The 15,792-nt window shown below is 37.9% G+C and overlaps 3 protein-coding genes across 7 annotated transcripts; all 3 read right to left on the bottom strand.

Moving 5' to 3' along the window:
* Positions 1 to 101: 101 nt before the first annotated feature.
* On the bottom strand, positions 102 to 4,144 carry LOC148424379 (uncharacterized). Of its 3 annotated transcripts, none has more exons than XM_088412387.1 (2): positions 4,085 to 4,144; positions 102 to 3,079 (listed from the first exon to the last, which is right to left on the bottom strand). In XM_088412387.1, exon 2 carries the CDS (start codon positions 2,856 to 2,858, stop codon positions 1,353 to 1,355), a length of 1,506 nt encoding a protein of 501 aa, XP_088268513.1. In that variant the 5' UTR covers positions 2,859 to 3,079; positions 4,085 to 4,144; the 3' UTR covers positions 102 to 1,352. The 3 variants fall into 3 exon arrangements, with proteins under 3 accessions (XP_088268513.1, XP_088268512.1, XP_088268511.1); XM_088412386.1 differs by lacking the exon at positions 4,085 to 4,144 and adding an exon at positions 3,523 to 3,914; XM_088412385.1 differs by lacking the exon at positions 4,085 to 4,144 and adding an exon at positions 3,523 to 3,914 and having other exon boundaries at positions 102 to 3,082.
* Positions 4,145 to 4,196: 52 nt separating this feature from the next.
* On the bottom strand, positions 4,197 to 7,304 carry LOC148424380 (uncharacterized). The gene is made up of 2 exons (XM_088412402.1): positions 6,922 to 7,304; positions 4,197 to 6,482 (listed from the first exon to the last, which is right to left on the bottom strand). Exons 1-2 carry the CDS (start codon positions 7,040 to 7,042, stop codon positions 4,942 to 4,944), a joined length of 1,662 nt encoding a protein of 553 aa, XP_088268528.1. The 5' UTR covers positions 7,043 to 7,304; the 3' UTR covers positions 4,197 to 4,941.
* Positions 7,305 to 8,062: 758 nt separating this feature from the next.
* Positions 8,063 to 14,999, bottom strand: LOC148424381 (uncharacterized). 3 transcript variants are annotated; one of them, XM_088412390.1, is made up of 3 exons: positions 14,590 to 14,999; positions 13,699 to 13,971; positions 8,063 to 9,938 (listed from the first exon to the last, which is right to left on the bottom strand). In XM_088412390.1, the coding sequence occupies exons 1-3, from the start codon at positions 14,717 to 14,719 to the stop codon at positions 8,770 to 8,772; spliced, it is 1,572 nt and encodes a 523-aa protein (XP_088268516.1). In that variant the 5' UTR covers positions 14,720 to 14,999; the 3' UTR covers positions 8,063 to 8,769. The 3 variants fall into 3 exon arrangements, with proteins under 3 accessions (XP_088268516.1, XP_088268515.1, XP_088268514.1); XM_088412389.1 differs by having other exon boundaries at positions 13,582 to 13,971; XM_088412388.1 differs by lacking the exon at positions 8,063 to 9,938 and having other exon boundaries at positions 11,284 to 13,971.
* Positions 15,000 to 15,792: the final 793 nt, after the last annotated feature.

Genomic DNA, 15,792 nt, shown 5'->3' on the forward strand with positions numbered 1-15,792 from the left:
CACTGCCACCTACTGTGCTGGAGTGTGGATTAGTTTACACAAATACCTAATGAACTCTGCTCAGGATCAAATAAACGAGGAGAAAGAGAATTTTCAGCAACTTTTTTAAACTTTATTGGACAAACTAACAAAATAATATACAAAATGGCAACTTTCCAACAGCCTTTATTTCAATACAGCGTAACTGCCAAGGGAACAGTATACAGATATCTTCAAATCAAAAAATATTCATGTACATTTTCAAGACGATTAAAAATCCAACAAACAAGGCAACAGGTATATAATACACAATCAGCCAATAATGAGCCAGAAAGTAAAGAAGCAAAAACAAAATCCTTCAAAAACTGAGAAGAGGAACAAAACGGACATGTTGAAAGTAAACTCAAAAATAAAATGCAGACGTTTCGACCAAAATGATCTGGTATAGTGGTTGCGATATAAAGAAGATGATGACGGATGCTACATGTAAGTTCATTCTATTTTAATACATTTTACTGTGATATTTGTGAATGTCTGTTGTTGTTTTTATTCTCCCACGTCTTGTTAATGCAGTTTGAACTTCAGACTTAATTTCATCCCTTTTATTGCGCAATTTTTGGGACTTCATGCAGTTCTGTTGGGACCCATAGTTGGTAAGTATTGCGAGTCCCAGAGACCCAACATTTTTCAGAGGTAAAATGAGCGCTACAGATTTTTTTTTTTCCCTCAGTGTACATTCTTGTCTGATTTTTTTAAATCTGCTTTTCTCAAAATGATTTTCAACAATCTGGGCAGTCAAACGGTTTTCACACCAGGATACATTACATCAGACGTTTTTTTAAATTCCTCTTTTCATTGAATTTTGTACCACATTCTGCATTGGAAAAATGTTTTGACCTAGTGTACATTTTCAAGGGCATTTAATAGATTCCCTCAGAAGAAACTTTTCTGTTTAACTGGGGAGGATTAGGTCTTTTGTCTAATGTGTTTGTGAAGGGAATCATATATTAGGTTGTTATCATTTGTGCTTATTTCTTGTCTAGAACAGTGTGCATTGCTATCCATCTATGCAGCCCGAGTTCATCTCGCCCCAGTCCTTAGATAAAGTTGTTGACGTAGGATAGTGTGAGCTGAGACCTTGCCCCAACTGTTGGTGGCGCCCAGCTGGCTCTTTTTGTTATGTCTTGTAATGTGCAATGCTTTGCTGAATGAATACAAAGCAGGCGGGGTCGCTTGAGGGACAGAAAATGCTGTTGGCAACGCATGAGAATGTACGTCAAGCTTTTCCCTTTGCCTAGGCGGAGAAAAGTCAATCCTGGCTGGTCTGAGTTACTCTTTTGCCGCTTAGCAGCTAAGCTTGTCCTACTCTTCTTTTAGAGATTTCCCTGACAGTGTTTTATTGCATGTTCTTTTAACGCATCTTTTCGGGAGTATCTTTTACCACAGTGTGAGCAGGCAAAAGGTTTCTCACCAGTATGTGTTACTGTATGTTGTTTTAAAAGCTTCTTCGTAAAGAATTTTTTACCACAATCTGCGCAGGCAAAAGGTTTCTCACCAGTATGTGTAACTGCATGTTGTCTTAAAAGCCTCTTCACAGAGAATTTTTTACCACAATCAGAGCAGGCAAACGGTTTCTCACCAGTATGTGTAAATATGTGTTGTTTTAATTGCTTCTTCTCAGAGAATCTTTTACCACAATCTGAGCAGGGAAAAGGTTTTTCACCCGTGTGTATTTTTGTGTGCAATTCCAAATATCTTTTTCTCAGAAATCTTTTACCACAAACTGAGCAGGCAAAAGGCTTTTCTCCAGCGTGCAATTGCAAGTGAAAATTCAACGACTCCTTTCGAGTGAATCTTTTCTCACAAACTGTACAGGCAAATTTATTTTGTCCGGTGTGTGTTTTCAGGTGAAATGTTAAATTGTCTTCTCTGGCGAATTTTTTCCCACAAATTGAGCAAGTAAAAGACTTTTCTCTACAGTATGTTCTTGTGTGCAATAATTGGCTTTTTAGAGGAAATCCTTTTCCACAATCTAAACAGACAAAAGGTTTTTCTTCAGAGTGTGTTTTCCAGTGATCTGTTAAATGCCCCTTCGTAGGGAAACATTTCTCACAAATTGAGCAGGCGAAAGGGTTTTCGCCAGAGTGTGTTCTCAAGTGAACTGTCAAATTTCCCTTTGTAGAGAATTTTTTCTCACAAACTGAGCAGGTGAAAAGGTTTTCCCCAGTGTGTGATTTCATGTGAGCTTTTAAATGCCCCTTTCTAGAGAGACGTTTATCGCAAATTGAACAGGCAAAAGGTTTTTCACCAGTGTGTGTTTTCAAGTGCTTTGTTAAATTTCCTTTTGCAGAGAATCTTTTCTCACAAACTGGGCAGGCAAAAGGTTTTTCGCCAGTGTGTGTTTTCAAGTGAACTGTCAAACTTCCCTTTGTAGAGAATTTTTTCTCACAAACTGAACAGGTGAAAAGGTTTTCCCCAGTGTGTGATTTCAGGTGAGCTTTTAAATGCCCCTTTCTAGAGAACCGTTTCTCACAAAGTGAACAGGCAAAAGGTTTTTCGCCAGTGTGTGTTTTCAAGTGCTTTGTTAAATTTCCATTTATAGAGAATCTTTTCTCACAAAATGAGCAAGCGAACGGTTTTTCGCCAGTGTGCGTTCTCATGTGTAGTTTCAAGATTGACTTGTAGATGAAAGCTTTGTCACAAAGACAACATTTCAAGAGTTTGTTGTCAGTATGCCATATCGCATCACCTTTTGAGTCTTCATCTTTACCTTCATCAGAAGAGTGTGATGTGATCTCGTCACCATCTGAAAGTGGAGTCAAGAGGTTGTTTGATGGGAATCCTACACAGCTGTCTCCATCATTTTCTTCAGTCATCATACAGATGCCGGTAAATGGAGGCTTGATGTCCTCTTCCCGTTCTTCTTTTTTTATGGGAAGGTGGTCTAGATCAAGCTGCTCTTTAATGTCCTCCTGTTTTATATTTGCCAACTCTGGCTCCTCCTCCTGTTTTATAGGAGCAGACTCTGGCTCACCCTCCTTTTTAATCCGAACAGACTTCGGCTCCGGCTGCTCAGGACCAATATCATCATCTTTGAGGTCTACTGGACACAAGAAAAGAAATATCAAGCTTTGCTCAATCACATGTCATGTTGTGAGACTCATCAAATTGCAAATGTCATAGTTTATGTCTCAGATGTCTCACTGAATTTAAAAGTTATTATTATAATTGGAGATACACCAAAATGAAAATATTTTGCCCAAAATATTGAAAATGAGGTAATATCTAGTTTGAATAATGTGGGAGCAGTTTTGAAAGCGATTTTGTGAGCTTTTGCTAATGAGCTGTACTGTTGTGCAAGCCTATAAACTTTTAGTTCTCAGAATTTTTCGATTTTATTTCATTACATCGGCGAAAGCAATGGAGAAAACTACTGGTTATTCATATTATCCACCAAAAATTGGCGAATATGATTTAATTTTAAAAAGCACACTATATGCATTCGAATGTAGTCACTTAATTGAGAATGAACAGTGATCAAACCCGCTTTGTGTGAGACAACTCGTGGTTCCAAAATGAAAAGTTGATGGTGTTGCTCGTTGTCCTCCTTTGTCCCACAAAAATTCTCCTCTTCGTCTGCGGTCTTTCGTGCACACATTTTCATACCACTACAGCAACACTGTGCTCGATCTCTTCCGATAGATGTGTTGAAAACAAATTGATCTTTGTTAGCGGCTAGCAAGTTATGTTAGCCTGAGGAGCTGCACCACAAGCCCAAAGAAACCGATCCAGGAACAAATATTTCATTTACGATCTTCTTGGCCAACTTAGGAGAGATGAGACGTTGAGTACAAATTCACGAATAATTATTTTGTAAAATGCGTGAGCATAATATCTCCAGGAGCGACACAATATAAATTGCAGTGCGCAAGCTTCTTTTTATGAAGGGATGTCTTCTGACGTACAAAGTATATCACTGCCACCTATTGGGCTGGGGTGTGGATTAGCGTACACAAGTACTTAGTGAACCGTGCTAAAGATCAAATAAACGCGGAGAAAAACACATTACTGGTTGACTCAAACTCTCTTCATCCATCCTGTTTACCTGAAAACAGATGCAGTGCTTGAATGTGAATAAAAGGCCGCGGTGCATACTACGCTGGGCAGGGCGCATGCGCTACCAGTCCGCCATTTGCAGAATGCTTCAGCAACTTTTTTAAACTTTATTGAACAAACTAACAAAATAATATACAAAATGGCAGCTTTCCAACAGCCCTTATTACGATACAACATAACTGCCATGGGAAAAGTATACAGAGATCTTCAAATCAAAAAATATTCATGTACATTTTCAAAACGGATAAAAATCCAACAAACAAGGCACAATCAAATAATATACAGTCAGGCAACAATGAGCCAGAAAGTAAGAAGCAAAAACAAAACACTTCAGAAACTGAAAAAAGACCAGACATGTTGAAAGTAAACTCAAAGTAAAATGCAGACTTTTCTACCAAAATGAACTGTCATCGTGGTTGCGATATAAAGATGATGATGACGGATGCTACATGTAAGTTCATTTTAATACATTTTACTGTGACATTTGTGAATGTGTGTTGTTGGTTTTTGTTTGTGTCTTGTAAATGCAGTTTGAACTTAATTTTATCCCTTTTATCGCCCAATATTTGGGACATCAAACTGTTCTGTTGGTACCCATAGATGATAAGTATTGTGAGTCCCTGGGACCCAGCATTTTTCAAAATGAGCTCTGCGGATTTTTTTTTCTTTTTTCCCTCAGTGTGCATTCTTGTCTGATTTCCTAAATCTGCTTTTTTCAAAATTATTTTCAACAATCTGGCCAATCAACTGGTTTTCACACCAGGATACATTACATCGGATTTTTTTTTTAAATTCCGCTTTTCATTGAATCTCGTACCACATTCTGCATTGGAAACACGTTTCGACCTAGTGTGCGTTTTCAAGGGCATTTAATAGATCGTCTCTCAAGAAACTTTTCTGTTTAACTGGGGAGGAATAAGTCTTTAGTCTAATGTGTCTTATTGTGTGTTCTTTTATTCCTTCTTTAGTAGAGTATCTTTTACCACAGTCTGAGCAGGCAAAAGGTTTCTCACCAGTATGTCTAACCGCATGTTGTTTTAAATACCTCTTCGTAGAGAATTTTTTACCACAATCTGAGCAGGCAAAAAGTTTCTCACCTATATGTGTAACTGCATGTTGTTGTAAAAGCCTCTTCACGGAGAATCTTTTACCGCAATCTGAGCATTCAAATTGTTTCTCACCAGTATGTGTAAATGTGTGTTCTTTTAATTGCCTACTCCCAGAAAATCGTTTACCACAATATGAGCAGGAAAAAGGTTTTTCTTCAGTGTGTAGTCTTGTGTGCAATCTCAGATATTTTTTTCTCTGAAATCTTTTACCACAAACTGAGCATGCAAAAGGCTTTTCTCCAGTGTGTAATTGCAAGTGAACATTTAACGACCCCTTTTTAGTGAATCTTTTCTCACAAATTGTACAGACAAAATTTTTTTGTCTAGCGTGTGTTTTCAGGTGAGATGCTAAATTGTTTTCTCTGGTGAATTTTCTCTCACAAATTGAGCAAGTAAATGGCTTTTCTCTACTGTGTGTTCTTCTGTGCAGTAATTGGCTTTTTTGAGGAAATACTTTTCCACAATCTAAACAGACAAAAGGTTTTTCTCCAGTGTGTGTTTTCCAGTGATCTGTTGAATGCCCCTTTGTAGGGAAACGTTTCTCACAAATTGAGCAGGAAAAAGGGTTTTCGCTAGTGTGCATTTTCAAGTGCTTTGTTAAATTTCCCTTTGTAGAGAATTTTTTCTCACAAACTGAGCAGGTGAAAAGGTTTTCCCCCGTGTGTGATTTCATGTGAGCTTTTAAATGCCCTTTTCTCGAGAGACGTTTCTCACAAATAGAACAGGCAAAAGGTTTTTCGCCAGTGTGTGTTTTCAAGTGCTTCGACAAATTTCCTTTTGCAGAGAACCTTTTCTCACAAACTGTGCAGGCGAAAGGTTTTTCGCCAGTGTGTGTTCTCATATGTAGTTTCAAGATTGACTTGTAAATGAAAGCTTTGTCGCAAAGACAACATTTCAAGAGTTTTTTGTCAGTATGCCGTGTCGCATTACCTTTTAAGTGTTCATCTTTACCATCATCAGAAGAGTGTGACGTGATCTCGTCACCATCTGAAAGTTGAGCCAAGAGGCCGTTTGATAGGGATCCTACAAAGCTGTCTCCATCATCTTCAGTCTTCATACAAATGCCAGTAAATGAAAACTTGATTTCCTCCTCCCGTTCTTCTTCTTTTATGGGAAGGTGGTCTTGATCAAGCTGCTTTTTAATGTCCTCCTGTTTTATATTTGCCAACTCTGGCTCCTCCTCCTGTTTTATATGTGCGGACTCTGGCTCGCCCTCCTTTTTGATATGGACAGACTCTGGCTTCTGCTGTTCAGGACCAATATCATCATCTTTGAGTTCTGGTGGACACAAGAAAAGAAATATCAAGCTTCGCTCAATCACATGTCATGTTGTGAGATTCATCACATTGCAGATGTCATAGTTCATGTTTCAGGTGTCTCACTGAATCTTTACAAGTTATCATTATAATTGGAGATACACCTAAATGAAAATATTTGGTCCAAAATATCGAAAATTAGGTAATATCTAGTTTGAACAATGTGGGAGCAATTTTGAAAGCGATTTGTGAGCTTTTGCTAATGAGCTGTATTGATGCGCAAGATAATCTTTTAGTTTTAATTATTTTCTATTTTAATTCAGGAAATCGGCGAAAGCAAAGCAGAAAACTACTGGTGATTCATTTATTCCAACGAAAATTGGTGAATAGGATTTAATTAAAAAAATACACCATATGCATTCGGATGTAGTCACTTAATTGAGAATGAAAAGTGATCAAACCCGCTCTGTGTAAGACAACTCGTGGTTCCAAAATGAAAAGTTGATAATGTCGTTCGTTGTCCTCCTTTGTCCTACAAAGTTCCTCCTCGTAGTCTGCGGTCTTTCTTGCACACATTGTCATGCCACAACAGCAACACCGTGCTCGAGCTCTTCTTACCGATCTGTTGCAAATAAATGTATCTTTGTTAGCGGCTAACAAGTTGTTAGCTTGAGGAGCCGCACCACGACCCCAAAGAAACTAATCCAGACACAAATATTCCATTTACGATATTCTTGACCAACTAAGTAGAGGTGAGACGTTGAGTACAAATCCACGAATAATTATTTGGTAAAATGAGTGAGCATAATATGTTGGTCAAAAGCTACACAATCTGCTGTGCGCATGCTTCTTTTCATTAACGGATGTCTTCCGACGTACAATGTGCATCACTGCCACCTACTGTGCTGGAGTGTGGATTAATGTAGTGAACCTAATGAACCGTGCTCAAGATCAAATAAACGAGGGGAAACAAGTTACTGAATAAACAACATTCTCTTCATTAACCCCGTTTTCCTCAAAACAGAAGCAGAGTTTGAAAGTGAATTTAAAGCCGCGTCACATGCTATGATGTGCATTGAGCATGCGCAAACAGTCAAGCCTTTTCCAGAGAATGCCACAGCAACTTCTTTTTTTTTTTAACTATCTAACAAAGTAACAAAATAATGTACAAAATTGCAACTGTCTAACAGTCCTTATCACGATTCAAAGTAACTGCCAAGGGAACCGTGTGCGTAGATCTTCTAATTAAATAATGTTAATGTACATTTTCAAAACAGATAAACATTTAACAAACAACCTGCAGACTCTGGTCTTTCAATCATCTTCAATGTTTTAATATAACTACTAAATTCTTTTAAGAAATTTCCAAAGACAGGGATACATTTGTAAAGCCTTTCTTTGTGGATGAAAAAATTTGACCATACATAAGCTGAGTCACAGAAATGTCTATTTTCTTGTTTAGAAGTATGACACCAAATATTATGTGATCTATTGAAATGCTTCAGCAACAACACTAGGACACAACATGTAGGTCTTTGTTCTATAATGCTTTATTAAACATATTATGAATAAGGTATAAATTACAACGGAAATAGTTAATATCACATAAGTCAAATCAAAACAAAGTAAATTAAGGAACAAACAAAAGAAAGCAACAACAGTGCCTTTGGTGCCATCACATTATGAAAAAAAATATGTACAAGAGAAGAGAAAGAATATTTTTTTTGTTTTCATTCATACAGTTTATACAATGAATTTTCTCTGCCTTTTTGTTCTTGCAGAAATTGAGTGAATGCAAGTGCAGTATAATTCAAAGTACTTATAAAATACCCAAATAAGTGTCCTTTTAAAGTCAGCTCACAATGCCAGAAAAGATAAAGTTTCAAGAGAAGCTGTGTAAAATAAACAATTTCTATCCTTTCAAATTTAAATTTGTTCATGAAATGTTAACAGGGTGTACTTTGTGTAGAATCTTAAAAGACACCGCTGTGATTTTTTAGCGAATCATTTTTCAGAATGCAATTTGTTATTTGTTGTTAAGAAGCAGAAATCCAAAAAACAAGGACTCCATTGTGACATCAATGGACATCAATTTGACCGCAGTCAAACGGTTTCTCACCGGTATGTGTTACTGCAGACATTTTGAAATTGCTCTTTTCACGGAACCTTGTGCCACATTCTGAGCATGCAAAATGTTTTTCTTTTCCAGTGTGTGTTCAAAGAGTCATTTAACACGTCAACTCAAGAAACTTCTATTCAACTGGGGAGGGAAAAGTCTTTTTTTACAGGATGTGTTATTGTGTGCTCTTTCAATCCTCTTTTTCTAGAGAATCTTTGACCACAGAGCACACAAATGGTTTCTCTCTACTATGCATTACAGCATGCTGTTTTAAATGCTTCTTTTCAAAGAATCTTTTACCACAAAGAGAGCAGGCAAAAGGTTTTTCCCCAGTGTGTGTCTTCAAGTGATTCATTAAAAGCCCTTTTGTATAAAAACCTTTCTCACAAACTGAGCAGTTGAAAGGCTTTTTGCCAGTGTGTATTCTTGTGTGCACTCTCAAATCTCCTTTTCTAGGAAATCTTTTACCGCAAACTAAGCAGGCAAAAGGCTTTTCTCCAGTGTGTGTTTTTAAGTGGGAATCTAAAGACTCCTTTCGAGTAAATCTTTTTCCACAAACTGAGCAGGCAAAATATTTTTCTCCAGTGTGTGTTCTCAAGTGAGATGTTAAATAATCCTTTCGGGTGAATCCTTTCTCACAGATTGAGCAAGCGTAGGGCTTTTCTCCACTGTGTGTTGTTGTGTGCAGTCCTAGATCGCGTTTTCGAGGAAATGTTTTACCACAATCTAAACAGACAAAGGGTTTTTCTCCAGTGTGTGCTTTCTGGTGATCGTTCAAGTTCCCCTTTGTAGAGAAACGTTTCTCACAAAGTGAGCAGGGAAAAGGTTTTTCAGCATTGTGTGTTTTCAAGTGACATGTCAAAGTTCCCTTTGTAAAGAATCTTTTCTCACAAACCGAGCAGGAGAAAAGTTTTTCGCCAGTGTGTTTTCTCATATGTTGTTTCAAGCGTGACTTGAAGGTGAAAACTTTGTCACAATGACAACATTTCAGAAGTTTTTTGTCAGGATGACTTATCACATCATCATTTGAGTGCTCATCTTTACCGTCATCAGAAGAATGTGAAGTGATGTCGTCACCATCTGAAAGAGGAGCCAAGAGGCCGTCTGATGGGGATCCAACGCAGCTGTCTCCACCACCTTCTTCAGTCTTCAAACGGACGCCAGTAAATGAAAAGTTGATTTCCTCCTCCTGTTCTTCGTCTTTGATGGGACGATGCTCTTGCTCGAGCTGCTTTTTAATGGGGGCCCGTTCTGGCTCCTCCTCCTGTTTTATACTTGCAGACTCGGGCTCCCCCTCCTTTTTAATATGGACAGACTCTGGCTCCTGCTGCTCATGAACGAGATCTTCTTCTTTGAGGTCTGTGGGACACAAGAAAAAAATATCAAGCATTGTGGACTTCATCAAAGTAGTTTATGTTGCAGGTGTCTCTGTGAAACTTTGCATAATGATTGGAGATGCGCTGAAATGAAAATATTTGACACAAAATATATAAAAAAAAATGAGGTAAATAATTTATAGTGTGAATAATGCGAGAGCAGTTTTGGGAGCGATATGTGAGCTTTTTTAAATAAGCTGTATATGTACATAAAACTTTGATCTTTTAGATGACAATACTTTTAGTTTTAATTCCAAGAAATAGGTGTGTAACTGTAACATTGATTTATTAAACAAATCTGGAAATGGTATATAATTTAAAAACAAATGTACACCATATGCATTAGAATGCAGTCACTTAATTGGGAATGAAAAGTGAACAAACCCGGTCTGTTTGATTCAATTCGAGGTTTCGAAATGAAAAGCAGACATTGTTGCTCATTGTCCTCTTTTGTCGCACAAAAGTCCTCCTCGTAGTCTGCGGTCTTTCTTGCACACATTTTTATGCCACAACAACACTACGCGCGATCTCTTCTTATCGATGTGTAAGTAAATGTATCTTTGTTAGCGGCTAGCAAGTTACGTTTGGCAGAATAGCTGCACCACAAAGAAATTGACCTGGACGCAAGGATTTCATTGACGATCTTCTAGTCCAACAAAGTAGAGATTGGCGTTTTGAGTACAAATTCACGAATGGTTACTTGTCGCTGTGTGAGCGGGCTATGACTTTCAGAACCCACACACGACGCAGTGCGCATGCTTTTTGTTTGTGAGCCGATGTCTTCCGCTCTACATAGTGTATAACTGCCATCTACTGTGCTGGAGTATAGATAAATGTACGCAAGTGCCTAATGAACCGTGCCAGGAGCGATTAAATGAGGAGAAAACGCGTTCCTAATAAACCTAAATTCTCTTAACCCACTCTGCATCCCCCTAAAACTGAAGAAAGTCTTTGAAGATCATTTAAAGACGCAGTCTGCAGAATTAAGTTTTACCGTTTACTGGTGTTACGTGAACGCAGCGCGTGGTACGGCGTCACAGAGAGTCCAAACCTAAGACGCATGTTAGTTAGATGGACACATACTTACATACGCTGATAGACACAAACGGACGGATGGATTAAAACTAATGTTGTCTGATAGAACATATTTATTTACACCTTAATGAATTTTATAGTAGCTTTTCACAAATGAATAACTAATAAATATTGAAAATGGTCACTTTAAGAACGCAGTACTGTACATGCTATGTGCCATTTTCAGAGCATGCTACACCTACCCAAGGAAAAAAACATTTTAGGTCTTTTATTCTGTATTGCTTTATTGAACATATTGCTAGAAAGGTATGAATTGAAACAGTAATAGTTATTAGCCTATAAGTCATGTCAAGACAAGGAAAAATTAAGAACAGACAGGCAAAAGAAAACAATAACGTTGCAATTTTGGATACATCACTACAAAAATTAAAATACGTATAAAGAAAACAACATTTTAAGTTTCAATTAATACAACTGCTTTATCACTGCCTTAGTGTTCTTGTAGCTATTGATTGAATGAAAGCATAATTCAAAGTCCTTATAAAATACATACTGAAAGCAGAGGTTTGTCATTTTTAAATGTATATTTATGTAAACCTTTGCCAATATATAAAAAAATAATCAATTAGATGGACTTTAGATTTGAGAATATTGCACTAAATCTTGATTTGAATATTGCAAACTGAACCAAAATCGGAGTACATGTCAGAAAGATCGCAAAGCATTTTTTTCCTTAACTCTTTCATCCCTTCTTTGAACAGAATCTTGCGACACAAATTACATCGGAAAAATGTTTTACTCCAGTATTTTATCAAGTGATCTATTAAACTCCCATTTGTAGAGTGCAGTGAAGCGCAGAAAGGTGCATTCTTGTCTGCTTTGTTAAATATTCTTTTCTCAAAAAACATGATCAACATTCTATGCAATCAAATGGATTCTCACCAGTATGCATTACGTGCAGATGTTTTTAAATTTAAACATTAGGATTATGACTTTCATTGTTAACTGCTGTTATCAACAGCACACTTGTGCCTCTTTCATCCCTTCTTTGAACAGAATCTTGCGACACAAATTACATCGGAAAAATGTTTTACTCCAGTATTTTATCAAGTGATCTATTAAACTCCCATTTGTAGAGTGCAGTGAAGCGCAGAAAGGTGCATTCTTGTCTGCTTTGTTAAATATTCTTTTCTCAAAAAACATGATCAACATTCTATGCAATCAAATGGATTCTCACCAGTATGCATTACGTGCAGATGTTTTTAAATTTAAACATTAGGATTATGACTTTCATTGTTAACTGCTGTTATCAACAGCACACTTGTGCCTCTTTGCTGGATACTTACTTGAAAATCGTTTACCACAAACTGAACATGCAAAAGGTTTCTCACCAGTGTGGGCTCTTCTTGTGTGTACTTGGAGTTTCCCCTTTCTAGAATACCTTTGACCACAAACCCAACAGGCAAATGGTTTCTCACCAGTGTGGATCCTTGTGTGTTCTACCATACTTCTCTTTTGAAAAAATCTTTGACTGCAAATTGAACAGGCGAAAGGTTTCTCACCAGTGTGTGTTCTTGTGTGTACTTTTAGCTGATCCTTTGTAGAAAACTTTACATCACAATTTGTACAAACAAAAGGTTTCTCCCCAGAGTGGGTTTTTGTGTGTACGTTTAGTTGGTCCTTTCGAGAAAACTTTTTGCCGCAAATTGAACAGGCAAAAGGTTTCTCACCGGTGTGAGTTATTGTGTGAACTTTTAGTTGTCCCTTTCTGGAAAACCTTTGACTACAAATTGAACAGGCAAAAGGTTTCTCGCCAGTGTGGGTTCTTGTGTGTACTTTTAGTGTTTTCTTTCTAGAAAACTTCTTACCACAAACCAAACAGACAAAAGGTTTCTCACCAGTGTGGGTTCTTGAGTGTACTTTTAGTTGAGTCATTGTAGAAAAGGTTTGATCACAAATTGAACAGACAGAAGGTTTTTTACCAGTGTGTAATTTTAGTTGGTCCCTTGTAGAAAGCTTTTCACTACTATTTGAACAGACAAAAGGCTTCTCACCAGTGTGGGTTATCATGTGCACTTTTAGGTGTCCCTTTCGGGAAAACCTTTGACTACAAATTGAACAGGCAAAAGGTTTCTCACCAGTGTGGGTTCTTGTGTGTACTTTTAGTGTTTCATTTCTAGAAAACATTTTCCCACAATCCATACAGGAAAAGGGTTTCTCACCAGTGTGGGTTCTTGTGTGATCTATGAAGCTTCTCTGATGAGAAAATCTTTTACCACAATCCAAGCAGGCGAAAGGTTTCTCACCAGTGTGAGTTCTTGTGTGAGCTATCATGCTCGTTTTATGAGAAAATCTTCGACCACAAAAAGAACAGGCAAAAGGCTTCTCACCAGTGTGTGTTTGTGTGTGTTTTTTCAAGGTTCCTTTTTGAGAAAATCTTTTACCACAAACAAGACAGGTAAAAGGTTTCTCACCAGTGTGGATCATCATATGTCTTTTCAAACAATGTTTGTGACTAAATGTTTTTCCACACTGAGAACATTTCCAACATTTGCTGTCACATTTGATGTCAGTGTGACGTGGCATCTCACCTTCCCACTCTTCATCAACATCATCATCATCAGTGTGAGAAGAGTGTGACATTGAGTTGTCACGATCTGACAGTGGAGCTAACCAGCCGTCTGCTTGTGATCTTCCACAGTGCTCACCATCAATATCTGTTGTCATGGGTTGATTGGAACTAATGCTTGGAAGCTCCACCTTTTCCTTCTCTTCATATTGACCTTTCTCATCTTCCTTCTTCACATGGACGCCAGTTACTGGAAACTCTGTGTACTCTACTTCCTCTTTTATGTGTGGTGGAAGCTGCTCCTCTTTTTTGATGTTGGCATTGGTGCCATAAGGAGACTCTGTCTCCTCCTCTTTCACATCAGGCAACTCTCGCTCCTGCCATATAGGTCCAAGCTTTTCTTCAATCACGTCTATGGAACAAAGACACACTTTAAGTAAAGTCTGTCGTGATTTTGTGGTTTACAGTTCCTATTTAGGGGTGTCAGCATATCTCTGGCTTGCTGAAATAAACATGAATGTAAATCATAAAGTTCACTGTAGTGCTTCATATAAGATTAATGTTTCACAAGTGTGTGTTTAAGTGTATCTGTTTGCACGTGCTGACATTGCTGGAAGTGGAACCTCCATCTGAAAAGTGAAAAATTCATAAAGGTCCGAGCGGAAGTAAGTGTTAAATGTTGTTTAATGTGTGTTTGAATTAAATGTGAAAGATCCAACAGAGAACACTTTGTGTTGATCATAAATTTGTGCAAAAAACGTATTTTAATGTAATTTTAATATAGGCTTGCCTAGTGAAGTTAGACAGACTGAATGTATTGATGTTTTGAATATACAGTAAATCAAATTAGGTGACTCGTTTGAAATATTTTGGCTGCTATGAGACTAACTGACCATCAGATCTCACCAGTGTATCTAAGTTTTTATTAATAAAATAAAATGTATTTATTTATTAATGTTACACTCATACAATCGCTTAGAAAATGATTCATGTATACTATTGGACAGTAGTGACTGAGCAAGAGTCAAACCTGCCGTGTTGAACACAAACGGAGGCTGCTTGCAATGCGCCTCCAGCAGTTGGCCAGCTTCATGTTGCTCATTTTCCTCTTGGGCTCCACATAGCTCTTCTTCCAACTTGACTTTGGTTTTTGAGCACATTTTCACTCGACGTTGAAGACGCTTTGCGCTTGCACTTGATTTCTGCTGAAGCTAAAAAACGCGTCTGCTTCATTTAGCAGCTAGCAAACGAAGCAATGCTAAACAAGATCGAGAAGCTTCGACTGTTTAAACCACACACGAATATGTTTTACAAAAAAACGTGTTTGACTGCAAGTAGCGATGGAGGCTGACTGACAATGTTTCGAAATATTCAGTTCGATTTTTTTTTCGCTCATTTTGGGTCCAAAGACGTCTATGCTGCAACTTCCAACGCACAGCTTCCGGCTATGCCCAAACTACTGCTGTGCAACTTCCGGCTGCTATTCCAAGGCATTTCCTCGTTTCCTCCGCTGTCTCACTTTTGGCGGCTGCCTCACTGATGTTTCTAGCATAAAGCCAGATATCGGCTGCAGTAAGTTCATTAAAATATATGTTTGTTTTTTTGTGCTAGACTTTGTACACAATTGACCTGTATTATTGTTTTTGTTTCACGGGTTATTGAAGGGATTGATAGGGCACTAGGACCATGGCTCTCACCTAGTAGGCATGATGCAATGAAACTTGGATGCTTTGAACCTGTTGGATTTGTCTTTGCTGATTCGGAAAATGTTGTACAGTTTTTGTGATGGCATGCGAAGAGTAAAGACGTACACTAGCACAATAAAGTGTGGTGTCTTCGTCTTGCCGCATTGGTGACCCCGACGTAGGATGGGTGACCCCAGACTGGTCATTTTGCCACATTTGTGACCTCAGACATTAGAATGTACGGCAGGCTGTTGCCATTTTTTAAAATTGTATTATCTAGGTCCGCATTTTAAATCCCCAACAAGAGGGCAACTAATACTGATATTGTCCGCCATTCCAAGTACCGATACCTAGTAATAAGGCCTGGTATTGATATTGATACTCACCCATTCCTATTTACAATCACTGTCATTAGAATTAAGTTAAAGATTAAAAACGTTTTTTTCCCCTTTAATTCTTAGTTTAATCAAAAAGATTGCTTATTATGGGGCATTCACAAATTAGAGCCTTCGGCTAAATTTTTCAGTAGCCGCTTAGCAGGTTGGTGT

This window comes from Hippichthys cyanospilos, chromosome 4 (genome assembly GCF_059441005.1).
Source record: "Hippichthys cyanospilos isolate Australia breed blue-spotted pipefish chromosome 4, RoL_Hcya_1.0, whole genome shotgun sequence".
In the NCBI taxonomy this organism is placed as follows: domain Eukaryota; kingdom Metazoa; phylum Chordata; class Actinopteri; order Syngnathiformes; family Syngnathidae; genus Hippichthys; species Hippichthys cyanospilos.

Excerpts from the sequence above, each read along its gene's own strand:
- LOC148424379 (XM_088412385.1), bottom strand. The coding sequence starts at position 3,643 with ATGAAAATGTGTGCACGAAAGACCGCAGACGAAGAGGAGAATTTTTGT. Across the intron at positions 3,083-3,522 it reads AGTTGTCTCACACAAAGCGG|TAGACCTCAAAGATGATGAT; the intron begins GTTTGATCACTG and ends TCTTGTGTCCAG.
- LOC148424380 (XM_088412402.1), bottom strand. The coding sequence starts at position 7,042 with ATGACAATGTGTGCAAGAAAGACCGCAGACTACGAGGAGGAACTTTGT. Across the intron at positions 6,483-6,921 it reads AGTTGTCTTACACAGAGCGG|AACTCAAAGATGATGATATT; the intron begins GTTTGATCACTT and ends TGTGTCCACCAG.
- LOC148424381 (XM_088412388.1), bottom strand. The coding sequence starts at position 14,719 with ATGTGCTCAAAAACCAAAGTCAAGTTGGAAGAAGAGCTATGTGGAGCC. Across the intron at positions 13,972-14,589 it reads GTTTGTGTTCAACACGGCAG|ACGTGATTGAAGAAAAGCTT; the intron begins GTTTGACTCTTG and ends TTTGTTCCATAG.